This window comes from Physeter macrocephalus, chromosome 14 (genome assembly GCF_002837175.3).
Source record: "Physeter macrocephalus isolate SW-GA chromosome 14, ASM283717v5, whole genome shotgun sequence".
Taxonomy (NCBI): domain Eukaryota; kingdom Metazoa; phylum Chordata; class Mammalia; order Artiodactyla; family Physeteridae; genus Physeter; species Physeter macrocephalus.
The window spans coordinates 69795857-69821093 of NC_041227.1; the positions used below are offsets into that span (position 1 = coordinate 69795857).

Here is a 25237-nt window from a genome sequence, read left to right on the forward strand (position 1 = left end):
TGCAGGCAGAGGTGGGGAGGAGCTGGAGACCAAGGAGCCAAGGTTGGTCACACGGGTGCTGCACGCCTACGGGACTGGCCCCCAGTAAAAACCAGGAACGCTAAGGCTCCGGCGACCTTCCCTGGTCGCCAACACTTCATAATGTTGTTATAAATCATTTCTGGGAGACTGAAGCTCTGTCCATGCAACTCCACAGGGAGAGGACAAGCAGAAGCTCACGCTTGGTTTCTCCTGGACTCAGTCCCATGCCTCTTTTTTCTTTGCTGATTCTAATCTGTATCCTTTCACTGTGATAAACGATAACCATGAGCATAACAGCTCTTCTGAGTTGTATGAGTCCTTCTAGTGGATCATCAAACCTGAGGGTGGTCTTGGCAACGCCAAACACACTCTTTTTCGCTACTATACCTCTAATTGTGTCATCTCCCATATACTCTGCCAGTGAAACTCCCCTGCAGCTTGCAAGGCCCGCAAGTCACCGCTTTTTCAGGAGGGACAGCACAGTGGGGAAGGGCACAGACTCTGGACCCACTAGCTCCGAATCCCAGCTTCAGCTCTTACTGGGGGTGGGACCTCGGGTAAAGTGCTGCCCCTGGCCTCAGTAGTCATGCCTGTGAAATGGGGATGATAGTAATACTTATCTCATAGGGCTAGTATGAGGTATACATGGATTTGTACTGTGTAAAGCAAAAGAAAAGTGCCGGGCACGTAGAAAATTCCAGTGTTAGTTATGATTTTTATAAGCTTTCCCATCCACTCCACTCACAAAGCTTCCCCCCTCCTACAAATCCACACTTACCTGCGCTAAAGTGTGACTATGCACAGTTGAGCCCTGTGTCTCCAACTAGTCCAGTAACTCCCCCAAGAAGATCATGTAATTTACCAATACTGTCCCCCCAGAAGTTCCCACCACAAGGCTGAGCACACAGTTGGTTCCTAAAATATATCTGCTGATGCATAGGGACGATAGCTCTATTTCCAAGTCTAAGACAATCTGATTCTTCACTTAAAGATTTCCTCTCAGCAAGCCAGTCTTCTTCCTCTAGGGAGGAAAAAAAATAACCTTCTTCTTTTATATACATTTGTGCACAGAATTTGAGATTCCAGCAACTATACATATCCAGGACAGCCCTTTCAACTCCCAGAGTCTAAAGGCTCTAATGGCTCCTGTACCTTATAATTTATTATCAAATTATATGTTGGATTAAGGATTGCTAATTGTTAATCATCAGCTTGAATTAGTTATTAATGAGTAATGTCGCTAATTACAGGGTCACCTAACACAGAGCAGGCGGGCACCGCTGACACTTCACAGAAGATGCCTGACTCAGCTTCAGCCAGTGCCCTGAAAGCAACGTGCTGTAAAACTTCCCATCGCTGATGACTCCATAGACCCTTCCCTCCCCTGGTAAAAGTCACGGGATTTTACATCTGGAAAGAACTGTAAAGATCAGCGGTTCCCAAGTTGTGAGCCACAGAGCTCTGAAGGCTGCTGAGATAAGGCAAGTTCCCATGAATTCATGGTGCCTTCAGGCTAAAGATAGTATATCCCTCTTTCTTACCTTTGCTACTATTTTTCACATATATAGACATAATACTATGAATAATACAATTTAAGTTGGTATTAAAGCATGACGGAATTCATAGTAGTTTTTGTCAAGAAATCTTCATGGACACTCTATTGATTTTATATTTCTGGGCCCCCAAGACAGCCATCAATTAGTTTTTGGGTTCTAGGTCAGCTCACCCATTCCCATCCCTCTTGGTAATTACGCCAGACCTTTATTTATCATTTTTTCTGTAGCCCCCGATCCAAAATTTCTCTCTCCCTCTCAGAAGTGATTTCGTCTCTGAATTCATAACGTGGGTCACACAGCATAAGCTCTCTCTTCCTGCTCTTCAAGACCAGACTACAATTCGCGTTCTTGACCCCATCCCCTACTTCCTCTTCAGGGTCCTTCTTTCCCAATCAGCACCCTCCCTCCTTTCTGTGTCTTCAGACCTTCCCTCTCTCCTTGTTTCATGCCCTCAGCTGTATGTACTGTGTTAAAATGAGACCTTTCATGTCCACATCTGGGCTGAGGATGTTCGGGCAATAGATGCTATACTCAAAGAGATCATGCAAAAAGTTCAAAGCAGGTAACCAAAAAGCAGCTAGCTGCCTAACGAGGATGAGTAAGTAGAGTTTGGGAGAGGAGAGTGTCAGGAGAGATTCCCTGGAGCGAGGTGTACCCTGAATCCCCTTCCCCAAGGGGAGAGGGTGGGCATCCTACCATCTCACCCCAAGCCTGGTGGTCAGCACTCCTGGCAGTGGAGAAACAGACTCACTGGTGCCTGACTCAGGCTAAGCAAGTGAAAAGTGGCCAGTGGAGCAGATGGGGGCCCTGTGTGTGAGAAGTCACCTCTCCCCTCCCATGCAGAACAAAGGTGTGTGAGTCTTGGAAACCAGATACGGAAGCCAGAAAGGATGTTGATCTGTGACCACGTTAAAGTGTTCACTATAAAAACTCACTAGAAAAAGGAATGAAGTACTGACACATGCTGCAACATGGATGACCCAAAAAGCCACATATTGTATGATTCCACTTACATGAATTGTCCAGAATAGGCAAATCCATAGAGACAGAAGGATTGGGAGCTGTCAGGGGCTGCGGGGAGGGAGGAATAGGAATGCATAATGGGTGAGGCAATCTCACCCTCTTCCTAATCGTTCACTAACCCTGACTTCTCTTCTGAGCCTCAGATGTCACTCAACCATTCGTTTGTTCACTAAATGTTTTCAGCACCCCTACTAAGTGCTAAGTACTCATTAGTCACTGGGGTTACAGTAGAAAAAACCACAGGCCTGGCTTCCTAAAGCATATAGACTAGTAGCTGATAAAGAATGGTAAAGAAAGGCTCTTCCACTGGGAGAACCAGGTCGAATATCTAGCAGTGGTTCTTCTTTTTTTTTTTTTTGGCCAATCGGCTCGTGGGATCTCAGTTCCCCGACCAAGGATTCACACTGGGCCCTCAGCAGTGAGAGTGCAGGGTCCTAACCACTGGACTGCCAGGGAATTCCCTTGCAGTGGTTCCTAATACAAGCCCTGTGGATCATAAGCAGGCGGGCTTCCAGGCATCTATAAACTTCATGAAATTATATGCGAAGCTCTGTTCACTCATACATGCTCAGGAGTGAGGTGATCTATGGCTTTCATTAGATTATCGAAGAGGTCCTTGACTCAAAAAAGTTTAAACTCCACTGGTCTAATGATAGGTTGTTGACGTGACGTTAGAGACGAGGTCACTTTGGAGAAAAATCAGGGCTTAAGACGTGGATTTGAGAGCCTTCTCTGCCCAGAGGTGAGAGCGGGGTCAGCGCTTCTCAGAGCCTTTGACCCAAGAGTCTCAGCAGCAGAGGACTGTGACACACAACAGAGGCGGCGGGGAGCTCTGATGGCTTAACTCAAGCTCCAGGAAGTCCAGCCATGTTTCTTCTACGGCTTTGAGTGACACTTTCCCCAAACCCCTCAGCCCCCCCACAATGCCACAGCTCCCAGCATGAGAAGAACCATGAACTAAGGCTGTCCTTGGGAATGACCGAGGTCTTCATGGGAGCAAGTGTAGAGCACAGACCAAATTCTGGGGGTCCGGGTGGTCAAATCCACTCTAGAAACATGTTTGGCCCCCATAGTTTTGAAGCAGAGAGATTTATTGCCATTATTTAGAAGTCAGGAGATTTCACAAAATGATCGGAATTTGTGTCTTTTCTAAAAAGTCTGAGGACCTGACAACGCCGGCCCTCTGTGCCCCCGTCACCATCTCGTGGGGCTGGCAGCCGCTGGCTCCTTGGGTGGGGCATGCGTTCTTCAGTCCCCCTGCCGGCCCTCACACTTGGCTCTCCCCTCTCTGATGGCACCTGTCTACTCTCGATGCTTGAACCTCTGGTGTAGACAAAGAAGAGCAGAGGAAAACCCTTGGGAAATAGCTGTTTACCAAACAGGAAGAAAAAAAACGTTACAAAGGAAGAAAGAGAAAAAGAAGTAAAACAGAAAGGCTATACATTCCCTGAATGCAACATCTCCTATATGGTATGGCCTACGGGGAAGACTCAGTATCTAAAGGTTCATCCAATCTAATGCCATTTGGACGGTGAAAAAGTTCTCTTCATCCTACCGTTTACCAGAATAATCATTACTTTTAAAATACTGAGATCACAAGGAGGAGGGGGAACCATCACATCCTGACATTTAAGAAACAGTATTGTTGGGACTTCCCTGGTGGCGCAGACGTTAAGAATCCGCCTGCCAATGCAGGGGACACGGGTTCGAGCCCTGGTCTGGGAAGATCCCACATGCCGCGGAGCAACTAAGCCCGCGTGCCACAACTCCTGAAACCCGCGCGCCTAGAGCCCGTGCTCGGCAACAAGAGAAGCCACCGCGATGAGGAGCCCGCGCACCGCAACGAAGAGGAGCCCCCACTCGCCACAACTAGAGAAAGCCCGCACGCAGCAGCAAAGACCCAACGCAGCCAAAAATAAATAAATAAATTTATAAAAAATAAATAAATAAAATAAAATGGTTAATTTTTTAAAAAAAGAAAAAGAAAGAGTATTGTATCTGCTTAATAACATCAGAAGGGCCATAAAAATTCCTTCCTACAATTAAATATCTCCACCAACTATTAACAAATTAAGCACTGCATAAGTTATGATACATTAAAAAGAGATCATCTGATTCTGTTGTGTACATCAGAGATATTGATGACTCATGATCACGACTCCATTTTCTTCAGTCTTTTTAAAACGCGTATTAATCCTCTGTTAACGTTACCTAAAGTACACGCTCAGTTTTCGCCTAGTACCTCACATACCCAGGGATAGCTCTGTGTTCTGGGTATCCCAAAGCACTGCACTGTATCCATTCCTCTTCCTCTGTCACTAACACCACTGTTACACTTTCACCCCCTTATCCGTCACGGCTGGAGGTCAGCCGCCCAGTGTGTCAGGGACGAAGCAGTGCTTGGACAAAAATACGAAACTCACTGTCAAGCCATCGCTTCAAGATCTGAAGGCCACGGGGTCTTTAAGCACACCCCATTAATTTTGTGTTAATCGTGGTACAACACACATAACATAAAATGTACTGTCTTAACCATTTTTACATTACAGTTCAGTAGCATTAAGTACATTTGCAGGATTGTGCAACCAAATTCCAGAACTCTTTTCACCTTACACAACTGAACCCCTACACCACTAAATAATAATTCCCCATTCCTCCCTTCTCCCCAGCCCCTGGAAACTACCATTCGACTCCCTGTCTCTGTGAATTTGGCTATTCTAGCTACTTCATATGAGTGGAATCATGTAGTATCTGTCTTTGGTGACTGGCTTATTTCACTTACTGTAACGTCCCCAAGGCTCATCCATATTGTAGCAAGAGTCAAAATTTCCTTCTTTTTCTTAAGGCTGAATAATATTTCATTGTATGTACATGTCACATTTTGTTTCTCCATTCATCTGTTGATGGACATTTGGGTTACCTCCACCTTTTGGCTATTGTGAATAATGCTGCTATGAATACGGGTGTACAAACATTTCTTTGAGACCCTGCTTTCAACTCTTTGGGGTATATATCCATAAGCAGAATCACTGGACCATATGGTAATTCTATTTTTAATTTTTTAGGAACTGTCATACTGTTTTCCATAGCAGCTGTACCACTTTATATTCCCACCAGCAATGCTCAAGGATTCCAATTTCTCCACATTCTTGCCGACACCTGTTATTTTGCTTTTTTTTATACAGTAGCCATCCTCATGGGTGTAATCTCAACCATTACATTTTAAATATCTCTGAAGGTTATGCTTTGGTTCTCAGATAACACCTTGGTGATGAGTCTACATTATTATTCGCAGAAATCTGAGAGCACAGTCCTGCAGCAGTACACGAAGACACTGAACATCTAGGCTGGGCTGGGAACTGAGCCACGAGACATCTCCAGCTGAGCAAGTTATTAGCCCCAAAGATTACCTTCTTTGTTGCATAAATTTGCCCATGAGTGGCTCTACCCTAATGCAATCTGTCAGCTTTCAATTTGTGCCAGAAAATAAGAGAATATGCAACGGGTGGGGGGGGGGGGTCTGTCCATCTCAAAATCCTACTCTGGTTGATTAAAAATTTATAAACTGATGAAGAACTTCATGGGTGCTTGCAAAAAGTCCACACTCCTGCTTCACAATTGCCCCCTTTATACCAACAAACACTGTCCTAAAACGAGGGCAAAGTAAGACGGCCCCTTCCACCTCTTCTAACGTGGAACCACGAAGATACTAAGCCAGTTTTGATCCTCATGTAGGGCTCACAGAAAGTATTGAACTGTAACTCGGGTATCATCTTAGCTGAAAATCAAAGCATTTGTTGTCGGCTGAACAATATTCCCCATCCACCCCCCAAAAATCCACATCCTAATCTCCGGAAACTGCAAATGTTACCTTATCTGGAAAAAAGGACTTCACAGGTATGATTAAGTAAAGGATCTTGAGAAGAGGGAGACTATCGTGGGTTATTCATGTGGACCCCAAATGTCATCATAAAGGTCCTTATGTGAGGGGAGGCAGGAACGTCGAGGAAAGAAGGCAGCCACGTGATGAAGGAAGCAGGGGGAGAAAGGGAGGGGATGTAGCCGTGAGCCAAGGAATGAGAACAGCCTCCCGAAGCTGGAACAGGCAAGGAAGTGGATTCTCCCCTCCAGCCTCCAGAAGGACCCAGTCCTGTAGACACCCTGCGTTTAGCTCTCTAAGCCTCACTCCAGATTACCGCAGTACCTTTAGAAAGTAAGAGAATAAATTTCTGTGCTTTAAGCCCCTGAATTTGTGGTAATTTGTTACAGAGGCCACAGGAAACGAATACGACATCAAAATCCACCTACTTCATTCCCCATCCTTTATATTTGAGCTTCCCAACTGGTACAACACGAGGGATCTATCTCCTTGCCTCCAGGGGATGCTGGGTGGGCCCTGGGGCAAAAATCATACAGAGCTGCCCAAAGGCCCTGGGTTATCCCAGGTACCATACAAATATTGTCCTTTTCTACGTGCTCCTGCATCACGGCGATCGTGAAGCATCCAAGTATGGAAAATGTCCCAGGAATTCACACCTTTCAAACTTCACACTTAAAAGCTCCTGAACACAGTTCAACAGATATGAGGAAGAATAAAAAAAAGTGTGAGCCGTCCCATCAATTTCCATCCTTCAGGACTGCTGTTTGATAATAAGCTGCACTGGAAAATTTTTAGCGAAAGAAGCAAAATGCAGCGTCCTCTCTCAGCAAGAAAACTTCAGTGGGAAGACACCCCAAATTCCTAAAGCAGCTACTTCCACACTGCAGCTCCATCCCCAAGTGGTCTCTTCCAGCCTCCTTCCCTCCCCCACCTCCCCGGATGGGTGGGGTCCTCTCTCCCCTGGGATCTGGGGACAAAAAGGTCCCTGGAGCGCGCGCTTGGCACAGACCTGATGGGAAGGGAAGGGTCTCCGGCGTCCCACCAGTCTTTCGGCGGGCTGATGTACATGCACCACAGCTCCCAGCTGTACCCGTGGGCCGAGTTCTCATACCGCTGCACCTCGAAGGTGTCCTGTTTGATGTTGTCGATGGAGGGGAGGATCACCCGCTTCCGGTTCTCCTGTATCCGCGAGAGAACTGGCTCGGCCCTGAAACACGGAGAAGCAGAAATAAAATCTTCCCCCTGAGGCTCACCCACATCTCCACCGGCCCAGACCCCAAGACCACAGACAAAGAATAGAAGCGTCATAGCTAAAGGCTGGGCTTTGGGCAGGCTGGAACTCAGAGGGAAACTGGGCTCCCAAGTGGCTGCTCCAGCTGGATCAGGTGGCTTTAAAGGAGCCCTGTGACGTGCAGCTCATGCCCCCACCCCTGTGGGGTTCCCACAGTGCTGCCTGCGTTGGCATGAAAGGCCTGAAGCAGGGACTCAGAACACGAGGGCTTCTGCCCCAGAAAGTATGGCCTGTCTTTTATACCAACGGTGTCTAAGCCAAAGCTTAGACAGATATAAGGAAGAATAAAAAAGTGTGAGCCATCCTATCAAGGCCCTCCTGATAGGGTTTGCATCTCCCTACAGTTTTGTACAGTGTCTTCAGTTTCCCCTCAGGCACTGGCCGATGCCTCTGGTTTTTTTTTCTGCTGGAGCTGAATTGCCTTTTCCCCAAATAGGTCACTCCTGCCCTTGATGGCCTGGTTTCAATAAGCCTTTCACTAGCTTCTTTGTGCGTGTGACTATTTCAGTTGTTTCAATTGATTATTTAATTGATTTCTTAAAAGGGATCTAATTGGATGGGTTAGGGATGGCAGGCAGGAACTAACTGAATGCAAAGGCAGGCAGGATCCTGCCTCTCAGCTAGCCCGCCCGCTCAGGGCGACAGCAGGCGACAGGCAGGGACCTGGCTCCGGGTTTAAGGTATAGCCCTGCCAGCTTAGGAGAAAGCAGATGGTCAGGCACCCCTGCCAGAGTGCGTCTCCGACGTAGATGTAGGAAGGGATCATTTCCCATATTTGAGAACAAAAAGATGGCTCTCATAAACCAGGGCATTAATCTCCCTGCTTAGAACAGGGCGCAGGCTTTGGAAAGGAATCAAGTGAAAATCCCATTCCTCTGCATTATTTCAAAGAATAATGAGAACGCTCGGCCTCCATTCCATCTCTTTTCATTTGCAGCTACTGAATTACCTGTTGGCACATCTCGCGTTTCTATTTAAAATGAGCAATAAAATATACCCTGGGCCATTTACTGCCTCCGATACTTTTGCGCACACCTTAGAGACTGATACCAAATGGGACTGACTTTCCCTGGTTTCTAGACGTGCTTCAGAGCTCCGCGCCCTCCAACTCCTCACTCTTGCTGTTCTCCTCCAGGAGAACAGTAAGAGAACAGCCACCCACACAAGCTTCTCTAATCAAGTGCCACCTCTTCCAAGAAGCCTGCCTTAATTTCCCCCAGTAGAAGACTCTCTCCATCCTCTCAACTCTGAGAGCATCTTCTCCATCATATTCAAGTCACCCTGATAACACGCTGTCTTTGCTGATCTCTGAACACACGTTTTTCTTCCTTATAAGCTCATGATAGCAGAGGTTTATCAAGCACTTACTACTTGCCAGGCACCAGTCCCAACATTTTGTATGAGCTGACTAATATAAATCTCGCAACAATCATATGAGGCAAATACTATTTTACACATGAGGACACAGGCCCGCGGAGGTTATGCCCCAGCCCACACAGCCAGCTGGAGGTAGAACCAGGTTTCTAACGCGGATGGTCTGGCTTCAGGCCCAACCCCTAAGCTCCACAGCCTCCTTGGATGGGCCACCCTGCCCCTAGGCTGGTCTGGTGCCCTGCAGGTAGAAGCATTCAGCTCGGCCGTCACTGTGTGGGGCAAGTTACTGAGCGTCGGGCAGAAGACCTTGGTTCAAATCATGCTTCTGAAGCTGAGGAGTTCGGTCTCCCAGTCTGTGACAGAGCGTACAACCGTTCCCAGTGATTTGCTCCCCTCCCTCGGGACATCCCGCCCATGACCCGAGGCCTGCGGTGTTTCCCTGCAAAGGGACACGCTCTCCCTCAACCCCAATTAATGTTTAGCTTGGACATGTGACCCACTTTGGCCAACAGAAGGTGTGACCATGTCACATCTGAGCAGAAACTGCTATCCTTTTCCCTGAGCTACAAAAATGGTACATCCTAGGCAGGGGTGCTCCTTGGGTCTTGGGACGCAGAGGTCGTATGGAGCAGAGCCACAGAAAGACAACCCACCGCGGATCTGCCACGTGGACAGGACGGAGATCGTTACTGCAGTGTGACCCAGTGAGAGCTGAGACGCACTGTCTATCTGCCATGAGGACATACACCCCTCTGTTGGAAGTCTGGAAAATGAGTCTGAAGGGCTAAGACTGGATCACAGACGTCAGTCAAAATTAGACTACAGGCTCCCGGAGGGCGGATACCAAATCTCACCAGATTCTGAACCCCAGCTGAGTGACCGACTGTCCTCTTTGCCCAAGACCGTTCTGATTTTACTACTGAAAGTCTTGCATTTTGGGAAATCCCTCAGCACTGGGCAAACCCGATCAGACAGTCACCCAAATCGCAGCCTAGAGCGGTCTTTGGGACAGGGTCATCATACAGCAAATATTTGTCAGTTAGTTAAAGTGAACGATAATGAAGGTCTGAGGTGGGAACGTGGAGGTCAAAATGGAAAGGAAAAGGTAGAGAAACAGAGGAAAAACCAGCTAAAGCTGGAGGTGGCTTGGATGAGTAACACGATGCCGAGAGAAGAATCAGGGGACGGGGACATGGGTGGTACCACCAGTTTTGACAGGAGAGAAATGAGGAGGGAATGATATGGAGGAAAAGGTGAGACAGGGCAAGGCTGAGGCTCCAACGGAACATTCAAGGGCATCTGTTCAGAAGGCTTCTACCTCAAGGGTTCCCAAACTTGACTGAGCAGCAGAGTCTCCTGGGGGTGGGGGGCGCTGGTTAAAGCAGCTTACTGGGCCCCATCCCCAGAGCTTCTGATGTCACAGGTCTGGGTGGAGCCCAGGAATCTGCATTTCTAACAAGTTCCCAGGTGATACTGACGCTGCTGGTCTGGGGACCACACTTGGAGAATGATTATGAGAGATAAACAGTGGTGAGGTCCAGGGGAGGTCAGGGCTGCACACCTACAGCAGTGTGTATCAGGGTCTGATGGTGGCAGAAAAAGCAAGGAAGAAAACTGGGGTCTGAGATGGCAGCAGATGCCTGTGTGCAAGTGAAAGGACCAGTGTTAACAGTGACCCCACGTTCCAAACCTCTGTGTGGTCACGTGCATAACCATCCTTTTCTCTGGCCATTAAAAGGATTCTAAAGTTTGTTTCAGATGAAGAATAGACATTTGAAGGCGTAATTAGTGATGGGATACTGGCTCTTCAAATATGGTACCGTGAACTTATTCAAGATGGTATCACTGAGTGTAAATAAACATTATTAATGAAATTAAAGACTCTGCTTCTTACTAATTAAGCAATCCTGGCATAGGGGTTTAACCTCTGACTTGATGTATCATTGGTTAGTTAGAAATAATCATATAACTGTAAAGCTCTAACCTAATTTTAACATGCTCATTGACTGATTTGGGCATTTTTTTTTTGTTGTTTTTTTGTGGTATGCGGGCCTCCCTCTGCTGCGGCCTCTCCCGTTGCTCATTGGTTAGTTACAAATAATCATATAACTGTAAAGCTCTAACCTAATTTTAACACGCTCATGGACTGATTTGGGCATTTTTGACGCTTCACTCTCTTACATCCAAAATCTACTCCTTGTATGCTCATCGATTTCTCTCATATTGTTCTTTTCACCTGGAAAAACATGAGGGGCCACATCGGCAGAGAGAAACCCTTCCCTTCCTCCAAATGATGTTAAAGATGATCCCATAAAATTTTTTTTTTTTTTCTTTTGGCCACACGGCATGCAGGATCTTAGTTCCCCAACCAGGGGTCATGCCCTCACCCCTTGCGTTGGAAGCGCGGAGTCTTAACCACTGGACTGCCAGGGAAGTCACGATCCCATAAATTCTGGGAAGCTTTGCCTGAGTAGGTAAAATTATAACTGAATCTCTTTTTTTCATAGTAACAGTCAACCCTCCTCCCCAGAAATGGAAACGAGCAAAGTAGCCAAAGAGAAGAATAGGAATAGGACTGTCTTGTCTCCTCAGCAAGGATCATCTTGAGTTCTGTCCAACTAATACATCGTTTTCAACGGGAATTTTGACGACGGTGATGATGATGGTGATGATGACAGAGTAGACAGCAGACGTATTTCTCCCGATTCCCAGTTTTATTCCAAACTGTGGTCTCACCTTATTCCCAACCACCCCTTCTCCATTCTTGCCAGGGCCCCAGAGGAAACGGCCAAAGTGCCCCACCTCCCAGACTCCAGCCCTCCTGACCATGCTGCGAGTCCCGAGTGCTTCTAGGGTTCAGCTTGTGACCTACCAGCCGGCAGTGAATTCCACGTGGGCATCAAAGAAGCCGGTGACCTGGCCGGTGGCCACCTTCCAACCCTCGATGCGGGCTCGGATCAGGCCCTCTCTTTTCCGATTTCTCACCACCTTCACCAGCCCAGGGTAGCGTTTGTGGACATACTCCTCCAAAGGGGCCTTCAGCTCCTCTACAAGTGACAAAACACAGGAAGCTCCGTAAACATGCCAAATGTGCATCCAACCCACTGTGAGGCCGACGGATCCTCAGTTAGTTCAGAGATTGCAGAAAATTTTGCATGTTAGTCATTTTAGTAGAAAAGTCAACTTGGTCCCAGTGATTCAGGAGACATCTCTGACTGATGTCCTTTGGGATTTCTTTCTGACACTCCCTCCTTCCTTGGCCAGCATTCCTGTGCCCCCACTGTCCCCTGGGTCTTGTTGATCAACTTTATATGGGTTTTCCCATCTGCACATACGCTGGTTCTCACAGAATGTGTTCTGGGAGGTCCAGACCCAGAGTCACACCCTAGATGCAACATTAACAGGGTTTGTGCTTTGGTCACAGGATGTGAAAGAAATCTTTGCTCAGCAGCAGAAACGCTACCGTGATGGTGAAAGGAAGGCCATCAGGGCTTGAACACTCCCTCCTGCCACCAGCAGGTGGTACAAAGTACGTGATCTATATGATCTAATTTAATCCTTACAGCTAGGTGGTTGCTAGATTAATCCCATTAATTAACTAGATGAATTCCACATTGCAAATTAAGAACGGTCTTAGAGAGACTAACCTGTCCCAAGGTCACAACCTAGGAACAGAAGAGCTGAAACATGGGTCACATGTGTCTAATTCCACAGACGTAAAGGGATACCTTTGTGTACCTGAGAATCACTGTCTCATCACAAGGAAAAAAACATTTTTTTTAATTTTTGTTTTTTTATATCTATATGAGATGAGGATATTAACTAAACTGATTGTGGTAATCACTTCACGGTATATGTCAGTCAATCATTACGCTGCACCCCCTAAACTCAGGCAGTGCTGTATGTCTATTATATCTCAGTAAAAATGGGGGGAAATCAGCAGGTGTCGAAGGATGGACAGGGAAGCGTTGACAGAGAGGGGATTCTGAGATATGCACACTCCAAGGATGCGTCCTTGGAGAGCCTCAGGGGTCCAGAAGCAGCCCAGCTGACTCAGACGCGAGTGGTCCACAGACAATACTTTTGGAGACATCGTCACCTCTGACCTTGCTCTAGAAAAACCCACAAGGCTGTATTTACAGACATTGTGCAGACCCCTCACTTCCTAGTTATACACAGCAATGTTTGGCAAATTAAAGCCATATATTTGCAGCACACGTAGAGGCTGCCCTCTCTAGGTCATGGCTGTTGTCCCTGGGAACGATGCAGCCATGTGACCCAGGAACAAGTACAGAAAATGGGGGGTTTAGATGGATGGGAGTGAAAGAGTCCCCAAGGGCACAGAGACATGACGTAGTTCCTGTCAGCCAAAGGCATGGATGGTGGGGTTACAGGAGTGTTATGGGCTGAATTGTGTACCCCCGCCCCCCGCAAATTCATCTATTAAAGCCCTAATACCCAGTAACTCAGAATGTGACCATATTTGGAGATAGGGCCTTTAAAGAGGTGATTAAGTTAAAACGAGGTCCTTAGGGTAGGTCTTAATCCGATCTGAGCAGAGTCCTTAAGAAGAAGAGATTTGAACACACACAGTCCTTAGGAGCACGCACACAGAGGAAGGACCATACAAGGACACAGGGAGATGGTGGCCAACTGCAAACCAAGAACAGAGGCCTCAGGAAAAACCAACCCTGCCAACACCTTGATCTTGGACTTCCAGCCTCCAGAAAAGCGAGAAAATAAATTTTGTTGTTTAAGTCACCCAGTCTGTGGTACTTTTGCTATAGCAGCCCCAGCAAACTAATACAGGGAGGAATTAGTGTGGAAAGGAGAAGAAAATAGAACCTGGGTGGAGAAGGGGCAGAAACTCTAAGGAGGCACAAGGTGGGTGGGTGTTCAGACTGCACTCAGACTGCCTTGGGTTCAGAACTCTGTGCTACCTTTTCCTACCTGAGTGACCCTGGGCAATTTAGCCAGTCACTGTGTCCCTCGGTTCCCTCATCTACCGAAGGGGGATAATAATACAGTCATCCCTCAGTATCTGCAGGTTCCAGGACCCCCAGGGATACCAAATCCACAGATGCTCAAGTCCCTTACAGTTGGTCACCTGTACCTGCAGGTTTCACGTCCAGGGATACTGAGGGCCGACAGCAATAGTATGGACACCACAGGGTTGTGGTGAGGATTACAGATGTTAATAAATTCAAGAATGCTCAGAGGGGCTTCCCTGGTGGCGCAGTGGTTGCGCGTCCGCCTGCCGATGCAGGGGAGCCGGGTTCGCGCCCCGGTCTGGGAGGATCCCACATGTCGCGGAGCGGCTGGGCCCGTGAGCCGTGGCCGCTGGGCCTGCGCGTCCGGAGCCTGTGCTCCGCGACGGGAGAGGCCACAACAGAGGGAGGCCCGCGTACCGCAAAAAAAACAAACAAACAAGAATGCTCAGAATTATCCCTGGCACAGTGTAAATGCTCAACCCAGAGTAGCTGATATTAGTAATGACTTTCCCTCTTTCCCTCAATATAGGTTTAGGGCACTAGGTCAAAGCAGCCCAGGGAGCCCGAGGAAGCCATGTCCAAGGTGGAAAAATAGGCCTGTAAACCAGAACTCTGGTTCTCAAACTGGAGGCCATCAACAGCATCAACTGGAGGGGTCGAAATGGATTGCTGGGTCCCTCGCCCACAGGGTCCATTTTCAGAAGGTCTAGGCTGGGGCACCCATGCTCTGGTATGCGGAACCACACGTTGAGAACCACTGAGTTTGAATGCTTGGCAGGTAGCATGACACCCTCAGTAAGTTATCTATTGTTCGTCTCTGTGCCGGGTTTGCTATCATCTTTGCCATCGTCCCAGAGCCGGTGAGGGGCCTGGTGCAGAAGCCAGGCTGTGGGGACCGTCGAATTCTTCACTCAGCCAGGTACATGGGACTGGGGTGGTCCAAAGAATTTTCAGCTTTTAGAGACCATCTCCTGACTGAATGTTGGCTGCATTTTCCCGTCTGTTCATTAAATTTCTTGGAACAAGAATGCTAGCAAGAAGGTTGGGCGGGCCATGTTTGCTTGGTTTCTCATTTACTCCCCTCGAGTGCTGGCGGGGTGGACAGGGAATGAGGGACACACCATGGAAGGCAACGGACTGGGCAATGGACCCACCACAGAATAATACGGTGGGAACCCTGCTCACCCTCTAGGGTCGGCCTGGGATGGCAGGAATCTCAAGAATCTCTGGAAGTTCAGGGAGAACATTCTGGGCGCTGAGTGCCAGGCGCCATGACAGGGACCTGCAGGCACGGTTGACCTTCAGCTGCCAGGCGGCCTGGGACCCTGAGGTGCTCTGCCCTGTCACTGGATGTCAGCTCCCAGACACGCCAGTCACCATGTCTATGTATCAAGTGCTCTCCACATTTGTTCAGCGGTTGTGACTGAGCCTCCAGAGGAGAGAGATAAACAGACATTTACAAGTTTGGCAAAAAAAGAGTGAGGTTTGCTACCACCGCCCTTCAACATCTCCAGGCTAGTGGGATATGAATATTAAAGTGCTTTGAAAAGTCTAAAGGGATAAAAGGATAATGCCTCATCATTTGGTACTAGCCTATGGTTGCTAAGAATAAATAAGATTTACAGATAAAGCCTTTGACATGCATTCAAAATCTTATTTCTAATACTAATTGGTCTATTAATATTATTCATATTGATCCATTTTATAATACCCCATGAACAACAGCACATCCTTCTAGCTAGTCCACATCATTTTAAACTCCAGGCACTATCATTTTATAGCAGCAGTCACCAGCCTCGGTCTTTCAAGATTCAGTGACACATTCTTCCAGACACAATTGAAGTGACGCCCTCGGGTCTTTCATGGGAACACGAAGGGAGATGCCAGCATCCGACTAGCAGGGCTCAAGAACAAGAGACATTGAGAAGGCTTCATTTCCCAGTCCCTGTATGTGATTCTGGACCCAATAAGGTATCGAGTTGTGCCTCCGCCTGGATTTAAAATCAATTCGGACACAAGCACTCCCTTGAGACGCTTACAATCTGGGCAAAGAGATGAGACATGTTCAAAAAATTCCAATATTGAGGAGCTAAGGGCCAAAGAAAAATGGTCGCAGAGGGAAAGTGTGATGGAGGGGGGAGGGGGGAGGGTCACAAAGGGAGAAATGATTTTGGCTGGGGGTGTCCAAGGAGAAGGTCGTATCTGAGTTAATCAGCAGGTTTGGACGTGTGCTCTCACTATTCCAGAATACACAAGCACACAGCAAAACACAGGTATGGAACTGGATCTGCTGAGGTGACAGAGTCACTAGTGTCCGGGAGACCGGGAAAATGCCATTAATCAGAAAAGAGGAAAAGAAGAGAAGCAGAAATTGATGGGTTCACCTGGGGACAGGTTAAGCGGCTAGCGGACCTTCGGGGGCTGACTGCTGAACCAGGATAATGGTCCAGAGTGAGAAGACAGGGCACAGAGTGTCAGGGACATGGTGGGGAGAGATGATGGCACAGGAGGGAGTGAGAGTTCCAGAAGAAGACTCAGAACCCCACTTTGGGAAACACGTGCATTCAGGAGGAAGGAAGCAGAGCTAGAGGACAAGACGGGCTAGAAACAGCATCACAGGGGCAGAATCATATCAAGCGTAGAGTTTCCAAAAGAAGAATCTGTGCATTCATTTCATAAATATTTATAGAGCGCCTACATGGTTGAAAATGACACAATCCCTGTTCTCAAAGAGTTATTCAACATCCAATGTCAAGGAAGTCAAATGAGTTAGAGAAAATGAGAGCTGAGAACAGGCCACTGATCTAGACAAACAGTAGCTTCCTGATGGGAACAGTGAGAAAAAAGAATTCCCTTCTGGATGCAGCTGGGCCCTTCGGGGACAGGGTTAGCTTAGGGAGAAGTGGATGAGAAGGACAGCTCACGAGAGATTTCCACAAAGGCTGGTCCTGATGGAACAGAGTTGTGACAGCCTGAGGGCATTGGGGTGTTGAGATTTCAAAGTTGCTTTAAAGTGAGAAAGCCCACAAGTTAACTGAATAAAAACAAGGCCCCCAGGCTCACCACGGAAGGAAACAAGTCCTCAACCTGACAGCGGGAAGAAATGTCACACTCATCACCTAAGATCCTTTATCATCCTTAACAGATGAAACCATTCCTGGACATTATAACGACAGTCAGAAAAACATTTTACATAGGATTTTTCTCACCAGCAGACTCAGAGAAGAAAATAAAAATTCACTTCTGCAAAAATAAATGTTTACCTACCAATGTTATCAAATCCAATACTAAATTGGTCTAGAGCCATCTGGGAATGCTTGTGTTTCTTAAGGTTTTGGTAAGTAGCACTTGAGGGTCAAAAGGGGAAAGGCAACCACTGCCCATGATCGGAAGGGACCAGAAAGGAGATATATCTGCTCCTTAACAATAAAAGGACCGCCTGTCATCCAGGCTTAAGGAGTAGACATCGACAACAAGAAAGGTACAGTGAGAACTAAAGCAAAAAACATTATTACAGAATTATATCCAGATCCCACAATTTCAGTGATATTAGAGAATAAAACATCAGTCTAGTCTCTTGTCTCTAAACCCTACTCAGAAAAAAGTGTGGACATAGAAGCCATCTCCACCTGCTCCCAAAACTAGTGCATGAACCTGGGTACCACACAGACGTGGGCTTGGAAGTGGCCACACCGTCCGCGGTTGGGCCCCATCTGTACCTCTTAACCCGCAAGTTATCAAGTCTTGCTGATGAGACTTACTGAACATTGTAATTCTCCTCAAGGTATGGAGACTCAAGATAATCAGTCTAAGTTTAGATGGTGCTTCTCAAACTTTAACCTGCATGAAAATCACCAGTAGGTCTGGGGTGTGGCCCAAGAACTTGCATTTCTAACAAGCTCCATGAGGCTGCCACTGCTGTTCTGGTGAATGCACTTGGAGTAGCACTGACTTCGAGCTGACCCCCTATCTAACCCCACCTGTGATGAATTAACCCCCGTGCACAGAATAGGTATCATCCGAACTGAGCAGACGTTCCAAATCCCAGTGTTGGCCAGCGCCTGTCTCTGCTTTTCCCACTGCCTGGGCCTTCTTGTTCCGCCTTGTCTGAAAGATGGAACCCCTTGGAGATGACCTCAGTCTACAGGGTGAGGGTTTGTCTTGCCACTTCCGAAACTGGGATCCTGATGGCTACCCCCTCACCCCACCCCCAATAGAGCAACCTCACCATTAGTCCCTTGACGAGGACCCCTGACGTTCCTGGCTTCTCCTCTCACTCCCAGAGTCTATTACAATGACAAGTGGTACAATGCTACCAACACTGCTTCTGCTGCCATGCGTGCCACCATCACCATCACAGCCACTTAGAACCAACACTTCTCCCTGCCAGCAGTTGCTGAGGTGTGGGCATGCTGCTCGCTGGAAATGCATGGGTTGTGGCAGCTGGGATGAGAAAATACCACATATGCCATGTTCCAATTAAAAAAACCCCCAAAAAACCGCCTGCCTCAAAGCCAGTGTTCCTCAGAATGTGAGATTCCGCTCTACCTAGGAATCACCCGGCAGGTGATGCAGGTTCCCGGGCTGCCTTAGGCAGTTCTAATTTAGTGGGCTTCGGTGGGGTTGACCAGCACTCCAGATGATTCTCCCGCAAACCCAGAACTTCTCAAAAGCACTGCCTGATTTTTCTTTCATTGTTTTTACCGTGGTTAGGTACACATAAAGTTAACCTTTTTGACCATTTTAAAGTGTACAATGGCATTAAGTGCATTCACAATGTGGTGCAACCTTCACTGCTATCTAGTTTCAGAACTTCTCATCACCCCCAAAGGAAACCTCACACCCATTAAGCAGTCACTCTCCATGTCCTGCCCTCCCCGCAGCCCCTGGCGACCACTAATCTGCTTTCCATCTCTATGAATTTGCCTCTTCTGGATAGTTCATAAAAATAGAATCCTACAAGATGTGGCCTTTTGTATCTGTAAGCCCTGGTCGAGTTTGAAGGGGCGGGGGGTGAAGTATTCTTCTTGAGTGTGAATTTAAGTCCCTAGGCCTTACTGAAGGTCTGATTCCTTGTTCTGTGGCCCATTAGTTCTTCTGATCCTCATTCTGGTAATTTGGTTGACTGGAAGCTTATCCGCAAAGCCCCTCCAGACTCATTAAAGGGGGTTCTAGCCTCTCGGAGGGGAGGAGCCAACCCTTGGATCTGTGTTCACACCCCCAGTGGCCCCCTGACACCAGCCTTTCTCCCCACCCCTGATGGAAACTTCCAGCTCACCATACTTGCGGGCTTTAAGTCAGCAGAGGGAAAAAACACGGTCCTTAACACAGATTCAGCACAGCCGTTAGGCATGATGCCCTACATTTCTGCAGTGGCTTTTTATTGAGATTTTTTTTTTTTTTTTAATATGTGAATCAGCCATGATGCCACCAAAAGAAAACAAAAAATAGATTTAGAACACCTGGATTTTCAGGTATGCCTGAGAATACCTTTAGGCCTGAAATAACTAACCAAAACTAAAGGCATAAAAGTGGCCAAAGATCAATAATGCATTTTTTTAATGAATGTTTTTTTAATTAAAAAAGGGAAGGGGGAGAAACCGCATGCAATATGTGGGTTTCTATCTGTCAGATGGAGTTAGTTAAGTCCCAGAAACGAATCTGGGCTTTGAAGGACCTGAAGTTTATATAATCTGAAGGATCCCCTTTAAGAAAAAAAAAAAAAAAAAAAATCTCTCCTTTGTAAATTTTACAAAAACCCACAGGCCTGTGAACCACTGGTAGGCTCCCTACCCCCTGCCGTCTCCACACAATTGAGGGGCCCCAATCGTGAGCTTCCTTAGCTTCAAGGTGAGTACACCCTGTGAGGCGGGCTTCTTGGATGCAAAATTGCTTTTTGGCTGACAATCACTACTTTTCGAACATTTCAAATACTATGTTTGTCTGTATCTATAATAAAATACTGATAACCCCAAATTGCCAGCCAAGCTGACTAAAAATGTCAGCTCATCATGAAACGCTCCAAAATACTACTCAGATGAGTTCCCCTCTCGTATTTAACTCGAGAATGATCTCTCTTGCAAACTCGTAACATTCCTCGAGTTTTGCTTTCACATTTACTGAATCCTAATTAAGGATATTCTGTTGTAACTGCTTTACCTCTGGCAACTCTTTCTACCCTCGTCAGCACTCTGTGAGGTAAGGGGTATTATGATCCCCATTTTATGGAGAAAGAAACTGAGGCCCAGAGAGGGTAAGCACTCGGCTGAAAGTCACACAGTTCACAAGCGGCATGCCTGCCCTCCTTGTCATTGCTGCCTGATTCCTGTGGATGTGAGGCCGTGAAAACGCAAGTCGTTCATCTGCTCGTGCGGAACTGAGCCTCGAACGTGGGAAGTCGAGGCCTGACTCAGGCTTGCCCGGGAACCGGCTCTCTCTGAAACTCTGAAGCCCCCACGCTTCTGCTCTGGACACACCTTTCCAGCCAGCCATCCACTGACAGTGGTTGGCCCTCTCCAGAGAAGAAGCACCCCCCTGGCTGATTGAGAGGCTCCAAGGGACGGGGTAGCCAGGAGAACCAGCTGAACTTCAAACTCCTCCAGACAACCCCACTAAACTCTGAAGGGACAGCAGTGACGTAAGAGCCACGCCCCTCCCCTCCGCTGCCACGCCCACCGCTCCATTGCATGGACCTGGCGAGTGTATAAAAACCCAAGACGAAATAACCCAGAAGGCGTCTATACTGTATGTTTCATTCTCTGGGCATCGCTCAGCTTTGTGGACTTAAACAATGCATTTTCTGACTATGAGAGTGAAAAAGAGGTGAGGCGAGAGCCAGAAATTTTGGGAAGAATGGGGGAGATTAAAAAGGGATGTTTTTGCTGTGTATGAAAGCATTTTAAAGGCGATTCCATAGTGAGATCAAAGCAAGGAGAAAAGAAAGCGAAAGACGAACGAAAAGAAGCAAGAAAAAAGATGTGAGGTGCAAATTACCGAGGTGTTGAACTAAATATATCACACGGAGTTGTGCATTCAGGAGAGGGGCTTTGAAAAGGAAAGCCATCTCTGCTTTCAACTCCTTTGTTAAGAAATTCCTCTCCACCGCTTCTTACATTTAAATTTCATCTTTAAAAAAAAAATAAATACAAGGAGCCCAAACCAGCAGGAAAACACCGTAATGCCTCTAGGGGTGCCTCCAGATTGTTCCCCCAAATTAAGAGCGTTCCCCTATCTCACCCCATCAAAAGGCAGTTGAAAGTCCGGTACTTGCAGCTGATTCTAACAATAACATGTGAATTTAAGCGATAAAATTTGTCTGCAGCCTGGAGTGTGTTTTTCTTTCATTATGTTTCTTATTTACTGCGATATTGATTCTGAACGCTCTGAAGCTGGCAATCCTCTTACTTTAAATAGCCAAAGTCACCATCATTAAGGGGGCTCAGGGGGGAGCAAAACGACACACAGGAAACAGGAAACCCTGGAGAGAACAGGGTCACAGCCTGGCGCTTGGTCACTTCTTGGAGTTTTCTTTAAGTGCATTTGGCAGCCAGGAATGGAATAAGTAGAGTACAGCATCTGGTCACTTTCCCCTTCTCCAGTATTTTGGGGACCTCTGTATTCAGAGCCCTGAATTCTCCAAGGTCAAAGGCAGTATGGGTCCTGTGCAAAGAGAAAAGTGCTTATGCACGCTCACCAAAACATGGTGCAGGTGAAGGTGTTAGGTAGCACGAAAATGTTCTATAAATAGCAGCTTTTATTAGGGTCCAAGAGGTTTGCAGAACCTAACATGTCTCTTCTAGCCCAGGGGAGACGGTCAAGATATATAACAGCCAAAGACAGGCAATGACCGGTCAGAAGAGATGCGAGCTGGAACGCCACGCCGGGACGTGCTGGCTGAACAGCAGCTCTGCAGATCCCAAACCATCACCACACCTGACGGTCACACACGGGGCTCTCATTTGGACTGAAGACTCGAAAAAGTCCTACTGATTAGGTACCCCCAGGGTGCACAGAGCAGGGATGTTCTGAGGTGGAAAAAGAATGAAAACGGAAAGGTCTCTGGGAGGGAGGGTACCTTGGGGTCATGTGCATTTATGCATCTGCTCCTACACTGAGCCTGGGGGCACCTGAGAGGCAGTGACACACCTGGTCAGGAGCATTAATCGTGAGCTGCTGCATGACGTCAGGGTAAACAGTTAATAGGGATAATAATGGTCCCTACCTGAGAGGGCTGTTTGGGGTATTAAATAAGAGGATGCAGGCAAAGCGCTTAGTTCAGTGCCAGGCACACAGAAGCACTCGAGAGATGTTAAAATTATTACTCATATTTTATTGCGTGTGTCACTGTATACTGAAGGGAGAGTGGACACGTCTTAGGAAACAATGAGATGAATCTGGTAAGGGGACAGGAGGGCTGCGGGGGAGGGAGTCTTAAACCGGAAGGAAGCGGGAAAGCACAGAGGGAGGTGACAGTTCCCAGGGAGGAGGCCCCAGAGTCCTGGTTCCAGGACGAGGATGGCTGAGTTGGAGCCCCGGCTCCTGCAAACTCTGGCTGCGCTGCCGTGGATTAAAGCACTTCCCTCTCTGAACTTGAACTTCTTTTTTAAAATGGGTATCAGTGACCATCTCCCAGTGTCAAAGGGCGTGGTCAAGACTCAAGGAGATGCGTGCTCAGTTAGCACCATGGAGTCGTGTCCAGGAGGGGAAAGGGAGTGTCAGGGCCCCTCTGCATTTGTGCTGCCCAATCCGGGGTTTCTTGACATCCTACAGGGGTCATTCACTCGCAGGCCCCCTTGAGACCAGACATCTGATGTGTAAGACAAGGAAGCTAGCGGCCAAGCAGGACCTGGCCCTCAGGATTCAGAAGGCAGCCATCCTGCCCTAAGGGTAAGAGGAAAGGAAAAGATTTGTTCCAAACTGTGTGCAGGTGCCGGGCACAGTCCCTCCCAGACCCTACAGCACAGCCTGAGGCCACAGAGCCTCTGCCCGGCAAGCAGCCCAGAGCTCACAGCTAAAGTGACCTAAAGGTACTCTTGGCAATGCCAACTCAAGGGTCCACCTCACTTTTCGAAGAAAATACCATTAAAGCTCCAACACCACTCTTTGGGGAACAAAGGTGAAAATGGCCACGTCTGGCCTTCCTGACGATATTTCCACCAAGCCCTGGGCTTTCTTGATCCACCTTTCCCTCTGTCTCATCTGTCAGCTTCTCTGATCTCCAGCCTGGGCTAGGCTGTTCAAGGAGCCTTTTTTTTAATCCCTCCTGCTCTGCGGCTGCTCAGCATTGTCACGGGACGTGGTCAAGCAGTCCCTCCTCAATCCTGTGGCCCAGCAAGATCCCCCATCTCTGACTGTGACTCTCTCTCTGAAACTCCAACCCACCCATCAATTCTTACATGTCAAATCCCACTGCACGCCTCCCTCTCTATGCCCCAAGCATCTGTGCCTTGAGATCCAGGTTTGTCTACCTCCCCCGACTGCTGTTCCCTCCCATCCACACGTCCAAGTTCTGTCTCTCATGGTCCAACTCAGGTGTCACATCCTTCTCAAAGGCCTCATTTATTTCCCCAACTTGTGGGAACTCCCAAGTGTGAATCCCGTGGATGCTGTTACAACATTTGGGGTCCATGGTCTGCCTGTCCACCCCGCCCCCTCCATTTCTGAAGACTTCCTCCACGGTTACTGGTGTGTGGCAGTTCTATGCATGACCCTGCCCTGCTGGCCACAGTTGACAGGTCCACCGAAGGGTGTCTGACCCAAACTAGAGCATCAGTTCCCTTCCCTGGGATTCCCCCGGAGAGGTGGTCCTGTCTCCCTACAGTGGCTGAAGCTGTAATTACAATGTCAACTTTGGGCCATCTTTGCAGCCATATTTCCCTCCAGATGGCCTGGAAAACTGGAGGTGGCCAGCCTTCCCGAGCCGACAGGGGACCAGCGGGGCTCAGAGACAGTGGAGACCCGGGCCAGAGAAACCTGGCAATGTCTGAGTGCCTGGGTCTCACTTTCCCTAGTCTCGGCCTCACGCCCATCCCTGGGGGGTATCAGCCCCTCCAGGACCTTAGATTGTTGGGTCTTATCTAATGGGAGCTCAAAATCTGATGCCAGGGCAACACTTTCAACACAGTTTATGGATTACTCCTGATTCTGCAGGAATGCAACCCATTCCCCTTAGTATCATAGTCAAGGTCACCAAGACTAACACAAAAACTTTTCCTCCACTGGAGGCTGGGCTGGAAGATAAAAAAATCAATCAGATTTTTAAAGACACGATGTCACATAAATGGACTAAATGACCAAAGAAGTTTGCTTGAACATGTGTCTACCATAACTCAAGTAATGGGGCTCTTGGGCATTTACCCCAAGGAAATGAAAATTTATTTTCACACCAACATCTGTACACCAATGTTCACAGCACCGTTATCTGTAAAAACCCCAAACTGAAACAACCCAAATGTCCTTCAACAGGTGAAGGGTTAAACAAACTTGGTAAACCCACACCACGGAACACTGTGCAGAAGGAAAAAGCCAATCACAAAGGTTATGGTTCAATTTACAGAATATTCTTGAAATAACAAAATTATCGAGATGATGAACAGACTAGTGGTTGTTAGGGGTTAGGGATGGGGAGTTGGGTGGTAATAAAGGGAGAGCATGGGGGAGCTTTGCGGTGATGGGGCAGTTCTGTATCTGAACTGTGGGGAATCTCACCTGTGATCAAATTGTATAGAAACACCGACACACACACACACACACACACACACACACACACGTTAAACTGGTGAAATCAGAAAAAGTTCTGATCATACAATTTGTGGATTGCACCAGAGTCAATTTATAGGTTGTGATTAATGCACTAGAGTTTAGCAAGATGTTACCAGTGGGGGAAACTAAGTGAAGGGCACATAAGACCCCTTGTACATTTGTGCATCTTCTTGTGAATCTAGAATTATTTCAAAATAACAAGGTTTTTTGTTGTCATCACTTTTTTTTTTTTTTTTTGCGGTACGCGGGCCTCTCACTGTTGTGGCCCCTCCCGTTGCGGAGCACAGGCTCCGGACGCGCAGGCTCAGCGGCCATGGCTCACGGGCCCAGCCTCTCCGTG

At 47.7% G+C, this 25237-nt stretch overlaps 1 protein-coding gene across 1 annotated transcript in view; it reads right to left on the bottom strand.

The window, feature by feature from the left end:
* GALNT17 (polypeptide N-acetylgalactosaminyltransferase 17) overlaps positions 1-25237 on the bottom strand; it is a 477148-nt gene that overhangs the window by 188122 nt on the left and 263789 nt on the right. Inside the window, exons 4-5 of the mRNA XM_024122980.2 lie at positions 12018-12192; positions 7490-7687 (exon numbers count right to left, since the gene is read on the bottom strand). Coding sequence (XP_023978748.1) covers positions 7490-7687; positions 12018-12192 — 373 coding nt within the window. The remainder of the gene's footprint in view (positions 1-7489; positions 7688-12017; positions 12193-25237) is intronic.